We start from the raw sequence: 18,369 nt of genomic DNA, 5'->3' as shown, positions 1-18,369 counted from the left end.
GGAATGGAGAGAAAGAACACAGGAAGGAGAGGAAAGAAGGAAGGAAAAGAAAGAAGTGAAAAGGTTCATGACATGTTTTGAGTGCAGATGGACACACACTGTGCCCAGATGGGGACAATTCCCCTCCAGAATCTGTGATCCTGGGACATGGTGGCTTTGTGCCATTTAGAGCTCTCAGCAGGTGTTGCTTTGGGAGTGGAGATGTTAGCTTCTCTCACCTCTCTGAAAGCTGGCTCACAGGTTATTTCTCAGCATTTTCAAGAATTATTCTGGTCATCATTGTCTTTGTTTGACATCAAACTCACTCAATTTTGTCCCCTGCAGTAGGGTAAGGAAGGGACCTCCTGCCAGCAGCAGAAGCTGTTCTGACACCTGGCTGAGCTGGATGCAGCACATCCAGTGACTGATTTCATCACTCCCAGCCAGGTCTGCATTGCCATGCTGGTGTTCAGCCCTAATAGCTCCCCAAGCCTTGACAGACAAGTTGTTGTTGGGTTTGTTTTTAAGAGAAATATATATCAAAGTGTAGCATTTCACTGCAAAGGCATCTCCAGCATGAGAAATGCTCCCCTGGTGTTTTCTGTGTCCTACTCATTGGTGCTGTGTGTGAAATATTTATACTGAGGGTTTGTGCTGTGTCTTGGGGGTCTGGCAAAGCAGGGGCTCAAGGGCTCCTTGAAGATTTTGCCCTCAGCCAATTTGGAATCTCTTTTCTCTGCCACACTGCCCTTCTCTTCACCCATGTGTGCTGGTAACTTGTGAGGGGATCTTTTAAAAGGGAATTTTCCAAACAGAATAAACATGTCCCACGATGAAAGGCAGAAGAAAAGGAAATAAAACAAAGGTTTCATAGTCACAGATACTTGTGTGAGTGCCAGAGGACTTTCAACCCTCATCAGACATGAACACAAAGAGATTTTTTAACAATCTCTTTCTTTAAAGTTTGTTTCAGAGACAAACTGGCTCCATGGGACAGAAGTAAACAATGGAAAAACTACAACTTGTGCATATCCTCCTAGTCCTAGGTTAATAGAGAGCTATCTGTGGGCACGATGGTGCAGACAAGAGAAGACTTTTTGTCTGTGAGGGCAGTCTGGAGGGCAGCTGGAACAGCTGGAGGGGTTATGGAGTGACCATTGCTGGAGATGTTCAAACCCCAACCAGACAAAGCCCTGGGCAACCTGCTGCACCTGACCCTGCTTAGGCAGAGGAGCCTGCCTGGAAAAGCTCAAGAGGCCCCTTCCAGCCTAAACCACGCTGTGATCTGCCACCCCCAGCTGCTGCTGCTGCTCAGGCACAGCCTCAGAACAAACAGAAATGAGGCTCAGGGGAGCCCAGGGCTGAGCTGCAGCTCTGACCATCCAGAAAGGTTCCCCTGCAGATCACAGGGATGGAGTCAGGAGCTCTCCCTGCCCGTGGCCTGATGCAGGGTGCTCAGAACACCCTGAGTGAACTTATATAAGCACTTATGAGCACATGGGGTACCTACACATGGCAGGTGTGCTGTGTGAGCCAGCTCCAAACGTGAGCTGCCAGACCATCTGCTTGCATGTCTGAGTGTGCTCTGCTTGAACTACAGTTGTGTGATTTCCTTTCCTGAAATGTATTAGAAATACTCTTGTCCTGTCTGCTGAAGCGAGAGAAACATGAGGATCAGGAAACCTGTAATCTGAGCTCTATCACCTCTCATTTATCCAGCAATCCTAGAAATTTACTCTGGATAAAAAATAACTGTGATTTGTCCACATTCTATTGTATCACTTCATAAATTATCTTAGGTACAAAGTAGGGGGTTTGGTGGTGAAAATTCTGAATAAATGGCTGGCAGCTAACAAACAGCAAACTGCTCCTGGGGATGGGAGCTGCACAGCACACACACCATTGTATGGAATTTGTAAACATTTCAATGAACATTTCAATGAACACTAATGCTTGACTGAGTGGCTGGAGATTACAAATAACACCAGATCACAAACTGCCACATAGTGAAAGTGATCCGTGGGTTCATTAAACATCACAGGTGTCAAAAAATAAAAACAAAAAAAACCAAAACAACTCCTTCTCCATCGCATCTGTGATGATCAGCATAAAATTCACGTCCTGTCTGCTGGGCTGTGGTGCAGTGTGGGCCCGGGCGGGGTGGTTGGGTGGGTGGTTAGGTCTGATGCCCCTTGGGCAGTGCTGAAGGAGCACCAGGCACCCCCAGGGGTAGCTCTGAGCCCCTCGGGCAGTACCGAGCCCCTCCAGCCGGGAGCTGCGGCCGCCGCATCCCCAGCGCCGCCGCCCGCGGCTCCGCGAGCGCACAGTGACATCCTCCGCCGGGATGCGGCAGCAGCCGAGCCTCGGCCGTCCCTGGAACACCGGCCTGGGGACACTCGTGTGTCCCGAGGAGGGAGGGGGACACAGGTGCGGGCAGCTGCGGGCACAGCTGGAAGGGCAAGCCCGGCTCGGAGCGCGGAGCCAGCGCGATGTCCCCGGGCTGGCACGGGGCAGGGTGAGGCTGGCTCCTGCCGAGGCCGCCCTTTGGTGGGTGCCACAAGGGCCACACCCTGCGGGAGAAATGCCCTCAGTGCCCTCAGTGCTCGGCTCTGCCGGCTGCGAGCGATTCCCAGCGATTGCAGAGCTCTCCCAGCAGGATCCGCCGCCAGCGGCTGTGGCTGCGTGTTTCGAGAGGAATTCGGCGAGGCTGTAGTAGCTCCTGAGGTGAAAATAGCTTTTGGAGCAATCAGAAGGTGGCAGACCCCCTGGGCCTTAACTACAGGCTCGTTTCTGGGTTTGCACAGTTTTCTTGCTTTGCTTATGTTCTGTTTCTTGAATTCCCCTGACAGGAGGATGCCTGCTCAGGGTCTGCAGCCCGAACCCTTCTCTGCGTTTGCAGCTGCTGCTCTGCACATCCCCGTGCTGTTCTCCAGAGGTGCTGACAGCAGAACTGATCCTGCCCCTGTGGCAATACCTGTGGGGATGTTTTCTGTCCTGCCACCTGCAGCAGGCACCAAGGACAGGGCTTGTGCAGTGGCAGGTGACTTCATCCTGCAGAATCCCCAGCTGAAACAAATCCTCAGACAGAAGTTATTCTCTTTAGGGAATAAGTGGTGGAACAAGTGGTGGAAGAAGGAAGAATTACCTTCCTGGAGCTGGGGCCCCGAGGACTCCTTGGTTTGCAGACCAAGAATTCAGTTTTTCTTACACAGCTTTACCTCTTCCTCCTGCTGCCCACGAGGAGCAGAGGCAAGATCATCACCCTCTGTGTTCCACCTGCCCAGGGAGCCCTCCTGGCTGATTAAAAGGCAAATGAAGTTCTGACCTCACTTCTGTTCATTAAGGCACAGATCCCGCAGGAGCAATAAACTCGTGGTGGACGCTTTGGAGAGATGCAGGAATGTTGCTGTGCAGCATGCAAAGATGCTCTGGAAGAATACAAGAATGCTTCCGAGTTGAGAGGGGAAAGAGGGATGTAGAGGTGTTCTAGGGGGTGGCAAGGATTCTTCGAGGTAATGCAGTGATGCTCCAGGGTTGAGAAGGGAAGGGAAATGGGAGAAGATGCTCTGGGGGGGATCAGGGATGCTCCGGGGTAATGCAAGGATGCTACCAGGTTGAGAGGGGAATGTGTGGATTCTCAGGAATGCCCTGGAGGAATGAAGGGATGCTCTGGGTAGTACAAAGGTGCTCCCGGGCTGAGAAGCTCCGTGGGATTGTGCAGACGCTCAGGGCTGCTCTCGCGGCACGCAGAGACGCTTGGGCGGATTTAGGGATGCTCTGGGGGTCTCGGGGGGCACCGAGGGTGCCGGGGGCCGGAGCGGGAGGCGGGAGCGGGCGGGGCGGGGAGGGGCAGCGGCCCCGCGGCGGCGGCGCGGCGGGAGCGGCGCGGGCATGGAGAGCGCCGGGGCGCTGAACGGCTCCGCCGCCGCCGCCGGGCGCTTCGCGGCCGCGGGCACGGCAGCGCTGGGCGCGCTCATGGCCCTGCTCATCGCCGTCACCGTGGCGGGCAACGCGCTCGTCATGCTGGCCTTCGTGGCGGACTCCAGCCTGCGCACCCAGAACAACTTCTTCCTCCTCAACCTGGCCATCTCGGATTTCCTCGTAGGTAAAGTGCCACCGGCACCGGCACGGCAGCAACTCGGGCTGCCCGGCTGCTCCCCCGGGCCCCGCTCCTGCCCCCGACACCCTCCTGCTCTGCCGGTCCCCTCCCGCTATCCCATTCGCCTCCCGCTATCCCATTCCCCTCCCACAGTCCCTCTCCCATCCCGCAGTCCCGCTCCCGTCCCGCTGTCCCGGTCCCCTCCCGCTGTCCCGGTCCCCTCCCACTGTCCCGTTCCCCTCCCGCTATCCCATTCCCCTCCCGCAATCCCGTTCCCCTCCCGCTGTCCCGTTCCCCTCCCACAGTCCCTCTCCCATCCCGCTGTCCCGTTCCCCTCCCGCTGTCCCGTTCCCCTCCCGCTGTCCCGCTCCCTCCCGCAATCCCGTTCCCCTCCCGCAGTCCCGGTCCCCTCCCGCTGTCCCGTTCCCCTCCCGCTCTCCCGTTCCCCTCCCGCAGTCCCGGTCCCCTCCCGCTGTCCCGTTCCCCTCCCGCTGTCCCGTTCCCCTCCCGCTGTCCCGGTCCCCTCCCGCTGTCCCGTTCCCCTCCCGCTGTCCCGGTCCCGCACAGTGAAGGAGCCCCCGGTGCCCGCGGGTCCCCCCGGGCAGAGCCCGGCTCTCACCGGGACCGACCCCTCCGCTTGCAGGCGCTTTCTGCATCCCCCTGTACGTGCCCTATGTGCTGACGGGGAGATGGATCTTCGGGAGAAGCCTCTGCAAACTCTGGCTGGTGGTTGATTACTTGCTGTGCACCTCTTCGGTCTTCAACATCGTCCTAATTAGCTACGACAGGTTCCTCTCGGTGACAAGAGCGGTGAGTCCTGTCATGGCAGCTGAGAGGGACATAACTCTCCTCCTGCTTTATTCTCCAGATTGTCTGCAATACTTAAAAGTTCTTTGAATCCTCCAGAAATTATGAATTTTTCAGCCTGGGAGGCAATAACCATCCACAAATGCAAAATTCAGCTGTGATTTCAGATTAGCATTCCTGGCATGATTAAATCACTTAAGGCTCAGTCCCCGTTGTGCAGGTGTTCCCTTCCCAGGTGACAGGGCAGTAGTGTACAAGCAAGCCAGCCAGGTAAGCAGACTGTAAACTAACTTGCAAGAGCTTATTATCCCCAGGACAAACAAGTGGATTGCAGTCAGACTCGCAGCTTCACGGCAGTAAATAGCACTGCCAGCTGTGGCAGGGAATGTGGAGAGGTCTCTGAGAGTGTGGGAGATCAAAATGTTTGGCCTTTTGCAGGAGGTAATGAGCAGTTCCCAGGCAGATCTGACCCACCGCTGTTTGCTCGTTCCCTGATTGCAAATACAACACGGATTTAGCCCAGGAGTTGGTCAAGTCCCTCTCCTTGGGACTGACAGGGAGGAGCTGGGACAGCTCAGTAAGTGGTGGGTGCAGACAGCTGCCAGCTCCAACCAAACCAGTAAATTTCCACTTAGCAGACACCATATTTTGGAGCTGTAAAATGAGTGTTCTAAATCTTCCCTGTAAGAGTGTGATTTATCTAGCAATTGCTCCTGTTGCCTATGGCATATCAATTTGTTGCACTGCTGGGGGATTGCCTAGCAACTTTACCAGGAATGCTAATAGTCCATTTGTGAGGAGCCTCAGCCAGCTGGGGTGTGGGACTGTGTGTAAGACAAGGCTTTCCTCTTGCAGGTCGCCTACAGAGCCCAGCAAGGCAACACCAGGCAAGCAGTGCTGAAGATGGTGATGGTGTGGGTGTTGGCATTCCTGCTGTACGGACCTGCCATTATCAGCTGGGAGTACATATCAGGCCAGAGCATCATCCCCAGTGGGGAATGCTATGCTGAGTTCTTCTACAACTGGTATTTCCTCATGACAGCCTCCACGCTGGAGTTTTTCACCCCTTTCATCAGCGTGATGTTTTTCAACCTGAGCATTTACCTGAACATCCAGAAGCGCACCAAAATGCGCCTGGACGTTCTCCACGAAGTGCACAACCAGTCCTTCACTGAGGAGATGGAAAGGAGCCCAGAGGCAAAGCTTTCTTTGAAATGCTGTAAGTGGGAGCAGAAGGAGTCAGCTGAAACCCTCGACCTCTCTAAGAACAAAGCTCAAGCAGCAGCCTCCACTTCCAGCCTGGATGCCAAAGACCTGCTGGAAACGAGCTCGGAGAGCTCCAGGAAACCCAAGTGTTGTGACAAAAAGAGCTGCAAAACTTCAGCCTCCACTCTGTCCTCAGAGAAACGGGTGAAGATCGTGTCCCAGAGCACAACACAACACTTCAGGCTCTCCAGAGACAAGAAAGTGGCCAAATCACTGGCCATCATTGTGGGCATCTTTGGGGTTTGCTGGGCACCATACACCCTCCTGATGATCATCCGCGCTGGCTGCCACGGCCAGTGCATCTCCGAGTTCTGGTATGAGACTTCTTTCTGGCTGCTGTGGATCAACTCAGCTGTCAACCCCGTCCTGTACCCTCTCTGCCACTCCAGCTTCAGGAGGGCTTTTATTAAACTCCTTTGCCCCAAGAAGCTCAAGGTTCAGCCTCACTATGCCCTTCAGAACTACTGAGGGTGAAGCCAGCCCAGTGTGAGGATGAGACAAGCCTTGGTTTACTTCTGCTGTACTGGTGTGGGACTGGAGCTTGTTTCCTTGGAAGAAGCCAGGAGCAGCGGTGTGGGGCAGGTGAGGAAGGCAGGAGAGAGCCCACAATTAACTTATTTTAGTTCATCAACAACAAAATCCCACCGCAGAGAAATATAAAGGGGTTTATTGACATTAACCACGGGCAGGGAAATCTGTGTCCGCCACTTGCAGGTGCCACAAAAGAGCTCTGCTGCCACCTAGTCAGCCTGAGCAGCACCAGCATTTTGGTCCAATAAACTGAAAACTGAAAAGAAAGAGCTAATAAAAACAAATATCTGGCTTAAACTAGTGTGCTAAACTACAGCTTAGCTGTTGGCAGACCTGATCTTCCTCATAAATGGGAGAGATTTTTCTTCACACCTATTACACATGGATGATGATGATACAGAAAGAAAAGAACAAACCTCAGAAGGAAAACATCTCATTTCTATTTTTGTTACAGCCATAATCTGGATCCCTGTTTCATGGGGTGCAATAGATGTCCCTTCCACACCCCAAGAAGGGACAGATCTCTGCCCTAAGGAGTTTACAGTGCCAGCTTCTCCACAGGCTCCATCCTGACAACCCAAAGACATCCTCAAATCTCTCTTGCAGGATCTTAAAGATACTCTTCTGGCACTGTGTTAGGGAATGACAAGCTCAGATAGATGCAAATCTTGTGTTGTTTTTGTTATGTTCCTTTTTAAAATGTTCCCTTCAGACCTCTTAAATTTTTCAAGTTTCAGAAATCTTGCATCCTTTCTTTTAAAATACCTCATTTCATTGGAGACCTGGCTTGAGCTGATTCAGTCAACACAAGCATCAATTCTTTTACTGTTTAATTTGAAATTTTTCTTTAGAGCTGTCAACTAATTAAACAGAGCACAAGATTCAAGAGACCAGGGCTCTAGCCTTGGTCCTACCAAAAAATCCTGGTCATTTTACTCAGCTTCCCATCTCATGCTTCATCACAGCTGCCCATTTGTTCTGCAGCCTCTTTGGGCACAGAGGCAGTATGACCAAAAAGCAGATTAATTCCACTGCTGGCACTGCTCAGAGATGTAGTAACACAAATAAGTAATTAGTTGCCATGGCAAACGCTCGTATTTAACAGTATTGCACAGGGGAGCTCAAGATCCTAAGTCTGAAAACTCCATTTACAAATAGAAACCCAAATGTGGTAAAGCAGAACCCCAAAGCTTATGATGTTGTGATCACCAATGACATTTTGCTGCTGCGAGCAAACTGCTTTTGGCTGCTGCTAAAAGTAAAAAGAAAATGCCATCAGACTGTATCTCAGTGATATTTGTCAAGTAGATCAGTATTGTCACCTGAAGTCAGGTTTTAAATGATGTCTTGTCTTGTGTGTGTGATATTTCAGACTTGTGACATGTTCTGTCAGTTTGTTATATATGGGTTAAAACTCACCCCTCCAAGTATGTGTGCTGTGAATTGACAGGATAAATGTTGAGCCTGCTTGTACCTTTCCCTGCGTCTGCTCCCTTCTGAAAACTTCAATAAAGTATTTTTGTAAGAAGCTTGCTGCATATTTTATGGTGAAAAAGGTGTTGTCAGAAATGATAAAATCCAACTGGAAGCAGAACGTCCATGGGTTTACCTGAGGAGGCAGATATACATGTCACAGATAAACCAGCTCCTGGAACAGCTGAGTGTCTCTTCCCTCTGTGAGCAGGTTCCTGACAGCCCCCTGAGGGTCTGGTGAGTGCACATCACTCAGTTCTCTCCAGCTTCTGGTCTTTTCCAGAGCGTGTTACATGCAGCTGGGATCTGGAGAGGCTCCATCAGCAATAACTCTGCCAATAACTCACAAACCTCACTGGTTTACTTAAAAATGACAAAGCCATAACGTGCCCAAGGCACCAGTTTCCAGCTGAAGTTCTCTTCAGGTGCTCAACAGGAGAGGTGCAACTACTAGATCGTTCATTCTGATTAGAAAAGGTGCCTGGTGCGACACCTTCCTTTCCCAGAGGGAAGAAAAGAGTACATTTCCTTTTGCACAGTATTTTCATGGTCTCTGACCTCCATGTGGGCAGAATTATCTATACTTGGCTGAAGGTAATTTTATTCATTGTTGGATTTTGCTGGGAAGATACTTATATTCCTTCCTGAAATAAGAGCTCTTGCTTTGCCAGATAAGAAGGAAAAAAAACTATTTATGCTTGGACATGAGGTCACACCTGAGCCTGGTTTTCATACTGGAGATGCTCTGAAGTTTCAGAGTAGCTGATGACTAATTCAAATATGCTTAAAAGAGTATTTGAATTCTGCTGATTGTCAGTGTTCAGAATATAAATGTCTATATGCATTTGGAAGAGGCAGTGACTGGGGAGCTTCTAGGCATGAGCCAATATGAATTATGAAAATGCAGAACCACTGGATGAGGCAGGGGTGCTTGTCACCCAGCCCAGCAAAACACCTGTGTATCATTTATTTTTACAGGCTAAAAAATTGCCTCTTTCCTATTGTCTTGGCATAAGCTAAGCAGGCAGGACCTGTTTACAACAGCCACGAAGGAGGACTTGCTGTAATAATTAATATGATTCAAATATTTGGGGAAGCACATAGGCTTCATCTCCACAGAGAAAAGAAACCTGGCTAATTCCAGGGAGAAGCATCCAATTTATGCAGGGAGTGTTGGTAAACAGCATTCAGGCAGCTGCAAGTCATGCCAGGGAGCTTTTTGGATAAGAGGCTTCCCACAGGAGCAGAGTGGAGGTGATGCCAGTTCCCCTCTCTTGATACAAATCCCCATTAACTCGAGGACATAAAGGCTGCCCCTAAGAGGTCTGTGGTCTTTTCCTACAGCAGCATCTGCATATCAATAAACTACCAAAAAACATTTTTAATTTTAGCACAGCTACTTTCTTTCTGTCTCTCTAAATGCTTCCTCCCTAATCACCAGTAATGAGAGATCTCTTTGCACAGACAGAGGAACTCTGCTCCTCAGCCTCTCCTCCAGCCCCTCCTCAATTACCATCCCTTATTTTTTCTCTCCAACCTGCAGTTACAGAAATTGCTCCATTGTTCCACAGACATCACTGAAGCTTCATTAGCTCAAGTAGGAGGCTGGGGAAGAAGAGAGAATGCAAGGATCTTTTGTTGAAAAACACCTGTCTGTGATAATTAATGAGATTTGCTGGGAGAGAAGGGCTTTGAAAGTAGCAAGATGTGATTATATTTTGATTTGAAAGAATGCTAATGGTTTGTAAATGACCATTCATTTTCACAGCAGAACTAGGATGGAAAGACCAGGGGTTAATATCCTTGCCAGAAAGAACTTGAACAATGTGATTTCTGTGAGAGGGGATTGATTTTTCACAACCCCATCTGTGGAGCAGTGACACCAGCACAACTTTGCAGTACAGATCTGGTCCTAAAAGAGACCTCCTGCACTCTGCAGAGCTTGTTCTGCAAATAGATGAGGCACAGTAAGGAGTGTTATCTTTCCTTCTGAAGTGAGAATTGCAGGCAAGAATAAAAACTCTGAGAGCTGCCCTGGATGAGTGCCACAAAAGAGAAAAGCTCTCAATTTCTGACACCACAAAGCCAGCCTTTCATGCAAGATTGCACAGATGTTCCTGTGGACAGTAGGGATCTCACAGCACTTTTCTGTTCCCTTAACCTTTAAGCCTCCTCCTTTCCTCCTTAGAACAATTTTCTGTCAATATAGTTGCATTTGCAGGATTAAGGAACTATGGGGGTTTAGAACAGCAATTAGGAGTTCTGCAGGGTGAAAGGTCTCACCTATAATCCAGCGCCACCATTTTTTGAGATTTAAAACTATTGTTGGTATTTACTTCAACAAACCCCCCACTACCTGAGGGAGGAACACTTGTGAGCTCCTCAAAGGCAAGAAAACCCAGCTCTGTCCCTGCACCTCCTGTTGCAAGCTCAGAATGTCAATGGCTCCTTCAATCAGCACCATTTTTATTGCCAAGGATGCACGAGCATTACTTATTTACAGGCCCCACACTTTTACTCCATCATTTACAATGTGTTTGCACAGTCTGGGTGCAAAAGGGAGCTAACACTTAATCCAAGTATCAAACATCATAGGTGGAGCTATGTGTGCACTTCTGTGGGGGAAGAACAAGACTATTGTTCAATTTTTAAAATGCTATTACCTGATTTTTATTTTTTTAATGATTTAGAGGCACTAAGCAAGAACTTTGGTTGGGTTGTAAAGGCTTCATGGCAAAACTGGACCCACAGCTTAAACGTGTGGTTTTTTAAACACAAAAATGTGCTCTTTTAAACACAAAAATGTGTCTGTGGTGTGACACCGACTTTGGAATTATTTTTAACACAATATCCTAGGATTTAGCACCACAATTAACACTGAAGGAAAACTGATTGCAAAGTAGTTAATAATCTCATTCAAGATCTCTCTGAGCATTCACAAACAACAACCTCTCTACCAGGAGGGCAACAAGAGTTCTGGCAAATATTTTAGCTGTTAACTCACAGCTCACACACGACTTTAGCCTTTAGAAGCTGTTTATTGAAGAACAAACAATAATGGGGGTTGCATATAAACCCTTGAACACAAGGCTGCAAGTACACCCTGCAGTGTCCATGAATTGAGAACAGTTTGACAAAGCAATCACCCTCCATTATGAAAATAATTTATACCTTAGATTCTAAGAAGCACAAATTTAATAGACCACTCTGGTTAAAACACCATTTAATACCTCTGACACAGCTAGTATTCAAAATATACAGGGATAAAATAATATGTGTAATACTTTTACGAAGCCTATGGTCAGTGCTCTGGGAATTAAACTGTTATCCAAGAGCTTTCATGAAAGGAAAAAGGTCTTTTGTTGGTGTCATTAAAATTTTTAACCAAAATGAAGGTTGCAAAAACTTTACGGAGCTGTGTAGGCAGAGGAATGCTGACACACAGCTTATTCAAAGTAAGGAAAAGACTGAAGTCAAATGTGACTGTCATTGGAAGAATACAGCACCAGGGCAATACAAAACCTCAGCAGAGGACCAAAATGCCCAACACATCCCTCCTGAAGCTCTCACTGGGGAGAGCTCATGCAGACAGAAGCCTGCAGAACAGTTCATCTGCATTTCAGAGAGATAAGAGCTGAAACACCTTCGAAATTCCCCCTCACAAGTCCCACATGCTCCTGTCCTCTACTAGGAAGTGACAATCTCAAAAATTAGATAATCCCTGGGAACACAGGGATTATACTGATTTCCCTTGAAAAAACCCAGAAATTCACCTTTCCTTCACTCACCTCCTGAGAGATGCTCCAGCAGCACTGAACAAATGACTGAAAGCTGGGGAAATCAGGAATTTAAGGTCGTTACCATTGACTCATGTTAATAACCATGCTTTCACCTCAACAATTACTTCACTGAGAACCAGCACTGTGCACCACTTCAGAAAAGTGCCTTCCAGTCACCATTTGTAAATAGGAAATATTTGTAATCAATATTAATCACTCCCAACTGTGGCATAACAAGTTATCAAATCAGAATTGCCTCCTTCACAACAAAAGAACACAGAACATAAATTTTAGTCAGCCTAAATGCCACTTTTACAACAGACTCTGAAGAGGTATCTGTGCACTGACAGAATTCACCAAATTCCCTTTGAAAAAGCAGGTCTATTAACTGAAAGACCAGAATAGGCATAGCATTTTCTGAGAAAATCTGAACAAGTTCTTTCTTTATTCAAGCACATTTGTGGCCCTCTGCAATTATTTTCTCGATTAATGTATGAGCACTTAGGCTTTCCTGGCATGAAAGAGGGAATATAGCTATTTTTCAGCCTGAGTATTAACTAAAAGCAAATCTTCTACTGTGCACCCATTCATCAAGTGCCCTGGTTAGCTAAATGTGATATCAGTTTTATTTCAGGCTAAATACATTAGGAAAATAACTTCTGTAGCACTAATTTAATTTAGTCTTCACATACAATTCCAGAACTGTTCTGTTGATCAGCTTCAGAAGCCTCTTCAAGCCATTGAATAACAATTACAAAAATCACTATCTTTAGAACATTTAATTAGTGATAATTATATCAATTAGCAGCACCAGTTAGTAAATTGTACATGTTTCACATGGCAATTGTTATCCATCTACAGATTAAGTTTTATCTACAGTGAAAGAATTTCTGAATGCTTTATAAAACAAATAAGAGTTGTGTGAGTGAGCTCTCCTAAAGCTCCTGAGCACTGCCATGGACTGCAGTTCCATGAAGAGGGTAAAGTGGATACTGGAGGATTATTTCCCAAATTCCAGGTCATCTGTTTTGCCACAGAATTTCTCTGTGACTCTGCAAGTTGCTAGGGTCCAAATCCAGACAGATATTTTAATTCAAAATGCTTATAATTCAGTGGGATATAGGCTTTTCCAAGCCTGGCTAAGATTGGACCTCAGCCTTTCGTGATTCAGTTTCTACCACTGAAATCAGATTTAAAAATCACTCAGAAACATAAGGTACAGTAATTGGAAAAAAAAAATTCAAACCCATGAAATTTTCATCCATCAAAACCATTTTCCTAATGGCCATAAATTAGTTAATGAAGCTGGAAAATTTTGGTTGATTTAGAAACAGAGCTGTGTTACCTTGTCAAAATAAAATACATTTTTTCAGCCTATAGATAGAAGGGGCACAAGCACAGCTAATATGGCACCCAACCCATAGCACAGTGGGGCAAGATTCAAACCCACAACCCCTGGCTCTGGAGTTTTTAATGTCATCAGATTTGGGGTTTTTTTAGATAGACCTCAGCATCCCAGTAATTGCCCGTTTGCACCACTGCTTTAAACTTCCATTACATGTCTGCTATGGGGGTGGGTAAGTGGAGAGAAGAAACATTTTGTAAAGAAGTAAGAAAATATTGATTTGTTAGGAAAATTAATCTGCAAACACCAGAGGTTTCTGTCCAAAAAGGAGACAGAGGAGTCTTTTCTGGCTTTATTTGAATAAAGGGAGAGGCCATGGGGTGTTCCCCTGGGATCTCTCAGATTTTTGGAGGACACAGCCTCCCCTTTTATCCCAATTTCCCTTCTCTCTTTCCCCATTGGCTGAGGCACTTGAGAGGTTCAGACTTCCCAATACACCTGATACCAAAGATTTCCCTCTAACGTACAGCTCTCCCTTTTAATTGCTAATTCTTACTGAATTTAGGCACTTTTCTTCCCCGTTGTTTCTTTCATCTTTCAACGTCTAATTTCGTCTATCAGCAAACCTAAAGCTCCAGCCCAGACCACATGGCTTCCCTCTCCTCCTCAGACCTCTTCACCCAACCAGAACCAAAGAGAATTCCCCTGGGAGTGCTCTGCTTTTAACCCCCTGTGTTCTGAGCTGCATCCCTGTCCTCAGTGCCCACACCAGGTGCCAATATTCAAATCTGACCACTCATTGGTTTGACTACAACTTCCCAAAACTCACTCTTCCTTGTCAAACCAGGACATTGTGATAAATGTGAGTCCTGTCTGGACAAAGCACTCTGGCTGCCCAAACTCGTCGTCCTGATTTATAAGAGAGGAAAACAACAGGAAATGAAGAGCCACAAACCAGTATGATTTCATGAATAAGATAATCAAAATAGGGATACTTCATCTGTAATATCACAGATGTCTTCTTGACAACCAGTGTTTTAGCAATTACATTGCCTCATGCAAATATTTTTTTGTCATAAGCATTTTCCACTTTTAGGGGGAGATTAATTTATCTGGATTTAGAGAGGGAATAGTAACTTCTGACAGTGGCTGATTAGTGTGTGCACAAAGGAAGCACTGGGTGGGGATTCACAAGTCTTTGGGAAATAATGATGTTCCAGTCTCAAAGGTAATTCAGCACCAAGAGCCCAAATGCCAAGATTCAAATGAGAAATCTTTAAACCATGACGAAGCTTTTCCATATGCAAAAATTGATCCCAAACCATCAGATGCTTTCTAAAATATTGACTGTTACCAGCACATTAATTGCCTATCGATTTCTCAAGTTACAAAGACAAAAAGGCCCCACGTAGGATTTGAATAACAAAAGATAATTTGTTCAGCAGTTCATTTTCAGCTTTTCAATCAGTTTTAATATGTCTGGATCTAAAGTGTATTTCTAAACCTGCACTTTAAAAGGTGGTTGTGTCTGTATAAAACATTTTCAGCATATGTGAATAGCACAAGGATGTTTTGTGTCTTGTACTCATCATGACATAAAATAACAGCATCTGAGTTTGCTGCAGTGCTACAGCCAGGTTAAAAGCCCACCAAACTGAGCCCAGGACACCTCTGCATTATGCCACTCACTCCAATTGCATTAATTGAATGTTACCAGAATAAAATGGATTGTAACAAAGTAACCAACCACAGCCTTAATGAAATGGAACGTGCAGACACGAGTGAGTTATTAAACCATAATCATACAGATTTGTAGTAAAGTTTGTCTTCTCACTCATCAGCCAGGAAATGTCTATAAAATACACAAATACATGTCCTCACCTTGAAGGCAGAATATAGCAACATGCAAAGAAGAGAGATGAGTAAGGAATGCACAGTTCAAGGAGTCAGGGCTATATTTTATACACACAAGGGCAGAGAAAAAAACCCCAAACCCTATGGATGACAAATCAGATGCTGTTAAAGCCTCCTTGGACAATTCTATTTCAATCAGAAAAGAGGAGATGAAAAATTACTCTCAGTGGGGAAACGAAGGACAAACATAATCTCAACATTAAAACAAGGTTGATGAAAATCTCCCTGCCTTTGTCCTTCCACCAGCTAGGTATTATGACTCAGAAAAATGGGCACACACCACATGATTAATTTCAGAACTGCTCAGAGAAAAATCAAGAGTGCAGCCTGAAGGGAGCTTTGTTCTGTTATCAAGAGTTGCAAAATCATCTTTTATCGTTATTGGCATACAAATTTAACCTCCCCTCCAAATAATAATACTCCCCTCCAAGCAACAACTGCAGTCTTTCCAGACTTCTGCAGTGCAGGCACATTTAATCCTTATTTGAAAAAACAAAAATTTGTTGCTGGAGAATGGCACTAGGACCTGCAGCATGGAAGACTAGCAGAAAACAGAATTGTTCTTCAAAGGCCAGGCACACAGTGACCTTGGGATGAAGCTTAGCAGTGTCAGGGGGTTGTTTCAACTCTCACCAAAGCCTTTTCCACAACAGTGCGCTGCCAGTGCAGGTGTTGGAGAGTCTTGTTGGAAGCCCATGGAGGACAGGACAGAAAAGACTATGACCAGATCCCACCCCATGTGCACGAGCATCTCTGGTTCACAGCCGCTACTGTCAGTCTTTGATTTGAATTAATGAACAGGTAACAGGTTGTTCAGCATGTTCAAGTCAAGAGTACTTATTCACTTTCCACAAATCTACTATGAAGACTCTTAATAAGGACTCAGACAATAATGGAAGATCCTTCCCTAATGTAAAAAAAAAAATAAAAATTAGTTAAGTGCTTTAGGAAACAGTAAGTAAAGTAGATTGCAAAACATCTCATGCTTAAACACACAGATTCAAGGCTTTAGTTAATGTAATGCAATGAGTCCTCAGTATCCACATATTTAAAAGCGCAGTCCTTTCTAATGCTTGCTTTTACATTAGCATTTGATTTTCTTTTTCCAGGCAATTGATACCACTTCTATTTTCCAAGGACTTACAAAGCGGAAAATAAATAAAATAAAATAAATATAACCCCCTACAATTAGCACTGAAATAATGTTGTAATTGTGTACTGAAAAAATACAAAAGAGTACTAGAATTGTAAAGTGCTAAACAAAATTATGGTTCAGGCTTCTCCAGGAAATAGAATTGACTGCACTTCAATTCACATTAAATTCCCATGGCTTATTGTCAGAATGAGAAATAAAATCTACCATATCTCTCTCCTCTGGCCAGCTTAAGGAGCAAAGTCACCATCAAAGGGTTCAGCAAAGGAAAGCAAAAGGGAATCGTGCGGATGAAAACCACCAAAACCTAAATCAAAACAAGCCCACCCACCCCAGCCCGTGCCAAAAAAAAGTGGAAAGACATCCTATAGCACACAGCAGCTCCCCAAAACAATTCACCATTAAACTAATGATTTTTTCCCTCTCTGTTTTAATAGGCAAAATGCATTTCCTTTGCAAATACTTTATTTCCAGCAGAACCAGAGGTTCCTCCTCAGTCCTGAGCTCCACTACAACGAGACCCAAGAGATCTTCATGCTAACTGTGAAGGAGCACCCTGGAGAAATGTGATTTAAGTGGTTAAAGACTACAGGAAGTCCAAGCTTCTCCAAAGAGCTGTTCCAACAACAAAGCTGGAGGTTTTTGGCACTTTTCAGGGAGTACCTGAGGCTGCAAAGCCTCTTTGAAGCCTGTTAGGAACACGGCTTGGGAGCTTGGTGCTGTCACCTCAGCAGAACAAAGAGCCCAGAGCAGGACCAATGGCACATTCCCGGAGGTGTCAGGAAACCTGCAGTGCTTCTCACACAGCAGCAACAACACTGCCCTCCCTGCAGGGACTGGGACACCTGAGCACTGAAGGAAGGCTGGGAGCTCCTCAAGTGTCACAGACACCTTTCCATTAAAATCCTTTCGTTAGGATTTTTCCTGCTGGAGCTGAGAAGTTTCAGCAACAAAGTGTAAACAATGGTTATCTGCTGCTGTGGAGTGCAGCAGGTGGATCAGTGATTGGTCTCGGGGGGATGTTTGGATTTACTGACCACTGGGTCTCTCTCTGCTGAGACACAGACCTTTGTCATTCTTTCTTTTCTAATCTTAGCTTAGCTAGCCTTCTGAGAGCTTTTCCTTCTATTCTTTTTAGTATAGTCATAATGTAATATATATGATAAAATAATAAACCAAGCCTTCTGAACATGAGGTCAACATTCTCACCTCTCTCTTCAGAATCCTGCAACCCTTGTGACCACTGTCACACTCAAGTCCTGAGGCTTTTGGAGCAGCCCTTGGCATTCTCAAACCCAACCAGAGAGAGTGAAAAGCCTCTGTGGGTATTAAATAATCTGCTAAGAAGCTGCACCAGCTTTGATGTTCAGGCAACCTTCCCCTGGTTTTATTAAAAGTGGTTGAAAAGCATGTAGTAATAGCAGGAAGAACAGCAGTGAAGCCTAAAAATGCTGCACAAAGCCAAACAGAAGAACAGAACTGAATATTAACTTCTATTTAATTCAACTCAGTAAATCCCAGGGATGAAGCAAAACACAGGAGAGACTTTAGGATTTAATATTAGTTTTGAATTTTTCCTGATCCTATTTATACCAACATCACTGCTTATAATGCAGAGATTACTTCCCACACCTGACCACAAGTAGAAATACTCAGAATGTGAATTTAGGAGAGGTAACTACTGGGTTGGCCATAATTTATTAATCAATTCAGGCTTCCAAGCTGACCTGTACTTTTTCAGAATTAAAAACCCTCTTTTAAGGATGTTCCACACAGAAGCATCAGACTGCCAGGGATGAAATCAAAAATGTGCAGAAAAATAAGCAGAGAGAATTATCACCTTCACTGTGGTGTATTACAAAAAGTGGTTAGAGGCTACAGCTTAGTGTTTTTCATATCCACTCAGTAATTTCCTCTATTTCTGACAGTGTTGTGTCTCAGCACCCCACAAGCCTGTTCAGGTCCCTTATGAAAAAGTTTAATTATATGTTTTGATGAATTTTGACTTTCCATTATTAAGATA

The 18,369-nt window shown here is 45.8% G+C and overlaps 1 protein-coding gene across 1 annotated transcript; it reads left to right on the top strand.

Moving 5' to 3' along the window:
- The first annotated feature begins 3,870 nt into the window (after positions 1–3,870).
- On the top strand, positions 3,871–8,166 carry HRH3 (histamine receptor H3). The gene is made up of 3 exons (XM_058036271.1): positions 3,871–4,084; positions 4,722–4,888; positions 5,741–8,166. Exons 1-3 carry the CDS (start codon positions 3,871–3,873, stop codon positions 6,617–6,619), a joined length of 1,260 nt encoding a protein of 419 aa, XP_057892254.1. The 3' UTR covers positions 6,620–8,166.
- Positions 8,167–18,369: the final 10,203 nt, after the last annotated feature.

This window comes from Melospiza georgiana, chromosome 17 (genome assembly GCF_028018845.1).
Source record: "Melospiza georgiana isolate bMelGeo1 chromosome 17, bMelGeo1.pri, whole genome shotgun sequence".
NCBI lineage: Eukaryota > Metazoa > Chordata > Aves > Passeriformes > Passerellidae > Melospiza > Melospiza georgiana.
This window is presented reverse-complemented; position numbering and strand designations above follow the sequence as displayed.

Excerpts from the sequence above, each read along its gene's own strand:
- HRH3 (XM_058036271.1), top strand. The coding sequence starts at position 3,871 with ATGGAGAGCGCCGGGGCGCTGAACGGCTCCGCCGCCGCCGCCGGGCGC. Across the intron at positions 4,085-4,721 it reads CATCTCGGATTTCCTCGTAG|GCGCTTTCTGCATCCCCCTG; the intron begins GTAAAGTGCCAC and ends CTCCGCTTGCAG. Across the intron at positions 4,889-5,740 it reads TCCTCTCGGTGACAAGAGCG|GTCGCCTACAGAGCCCAGCA; the intron begins GTGAGTCCTGTC and ends TTCCTCTTGCAG.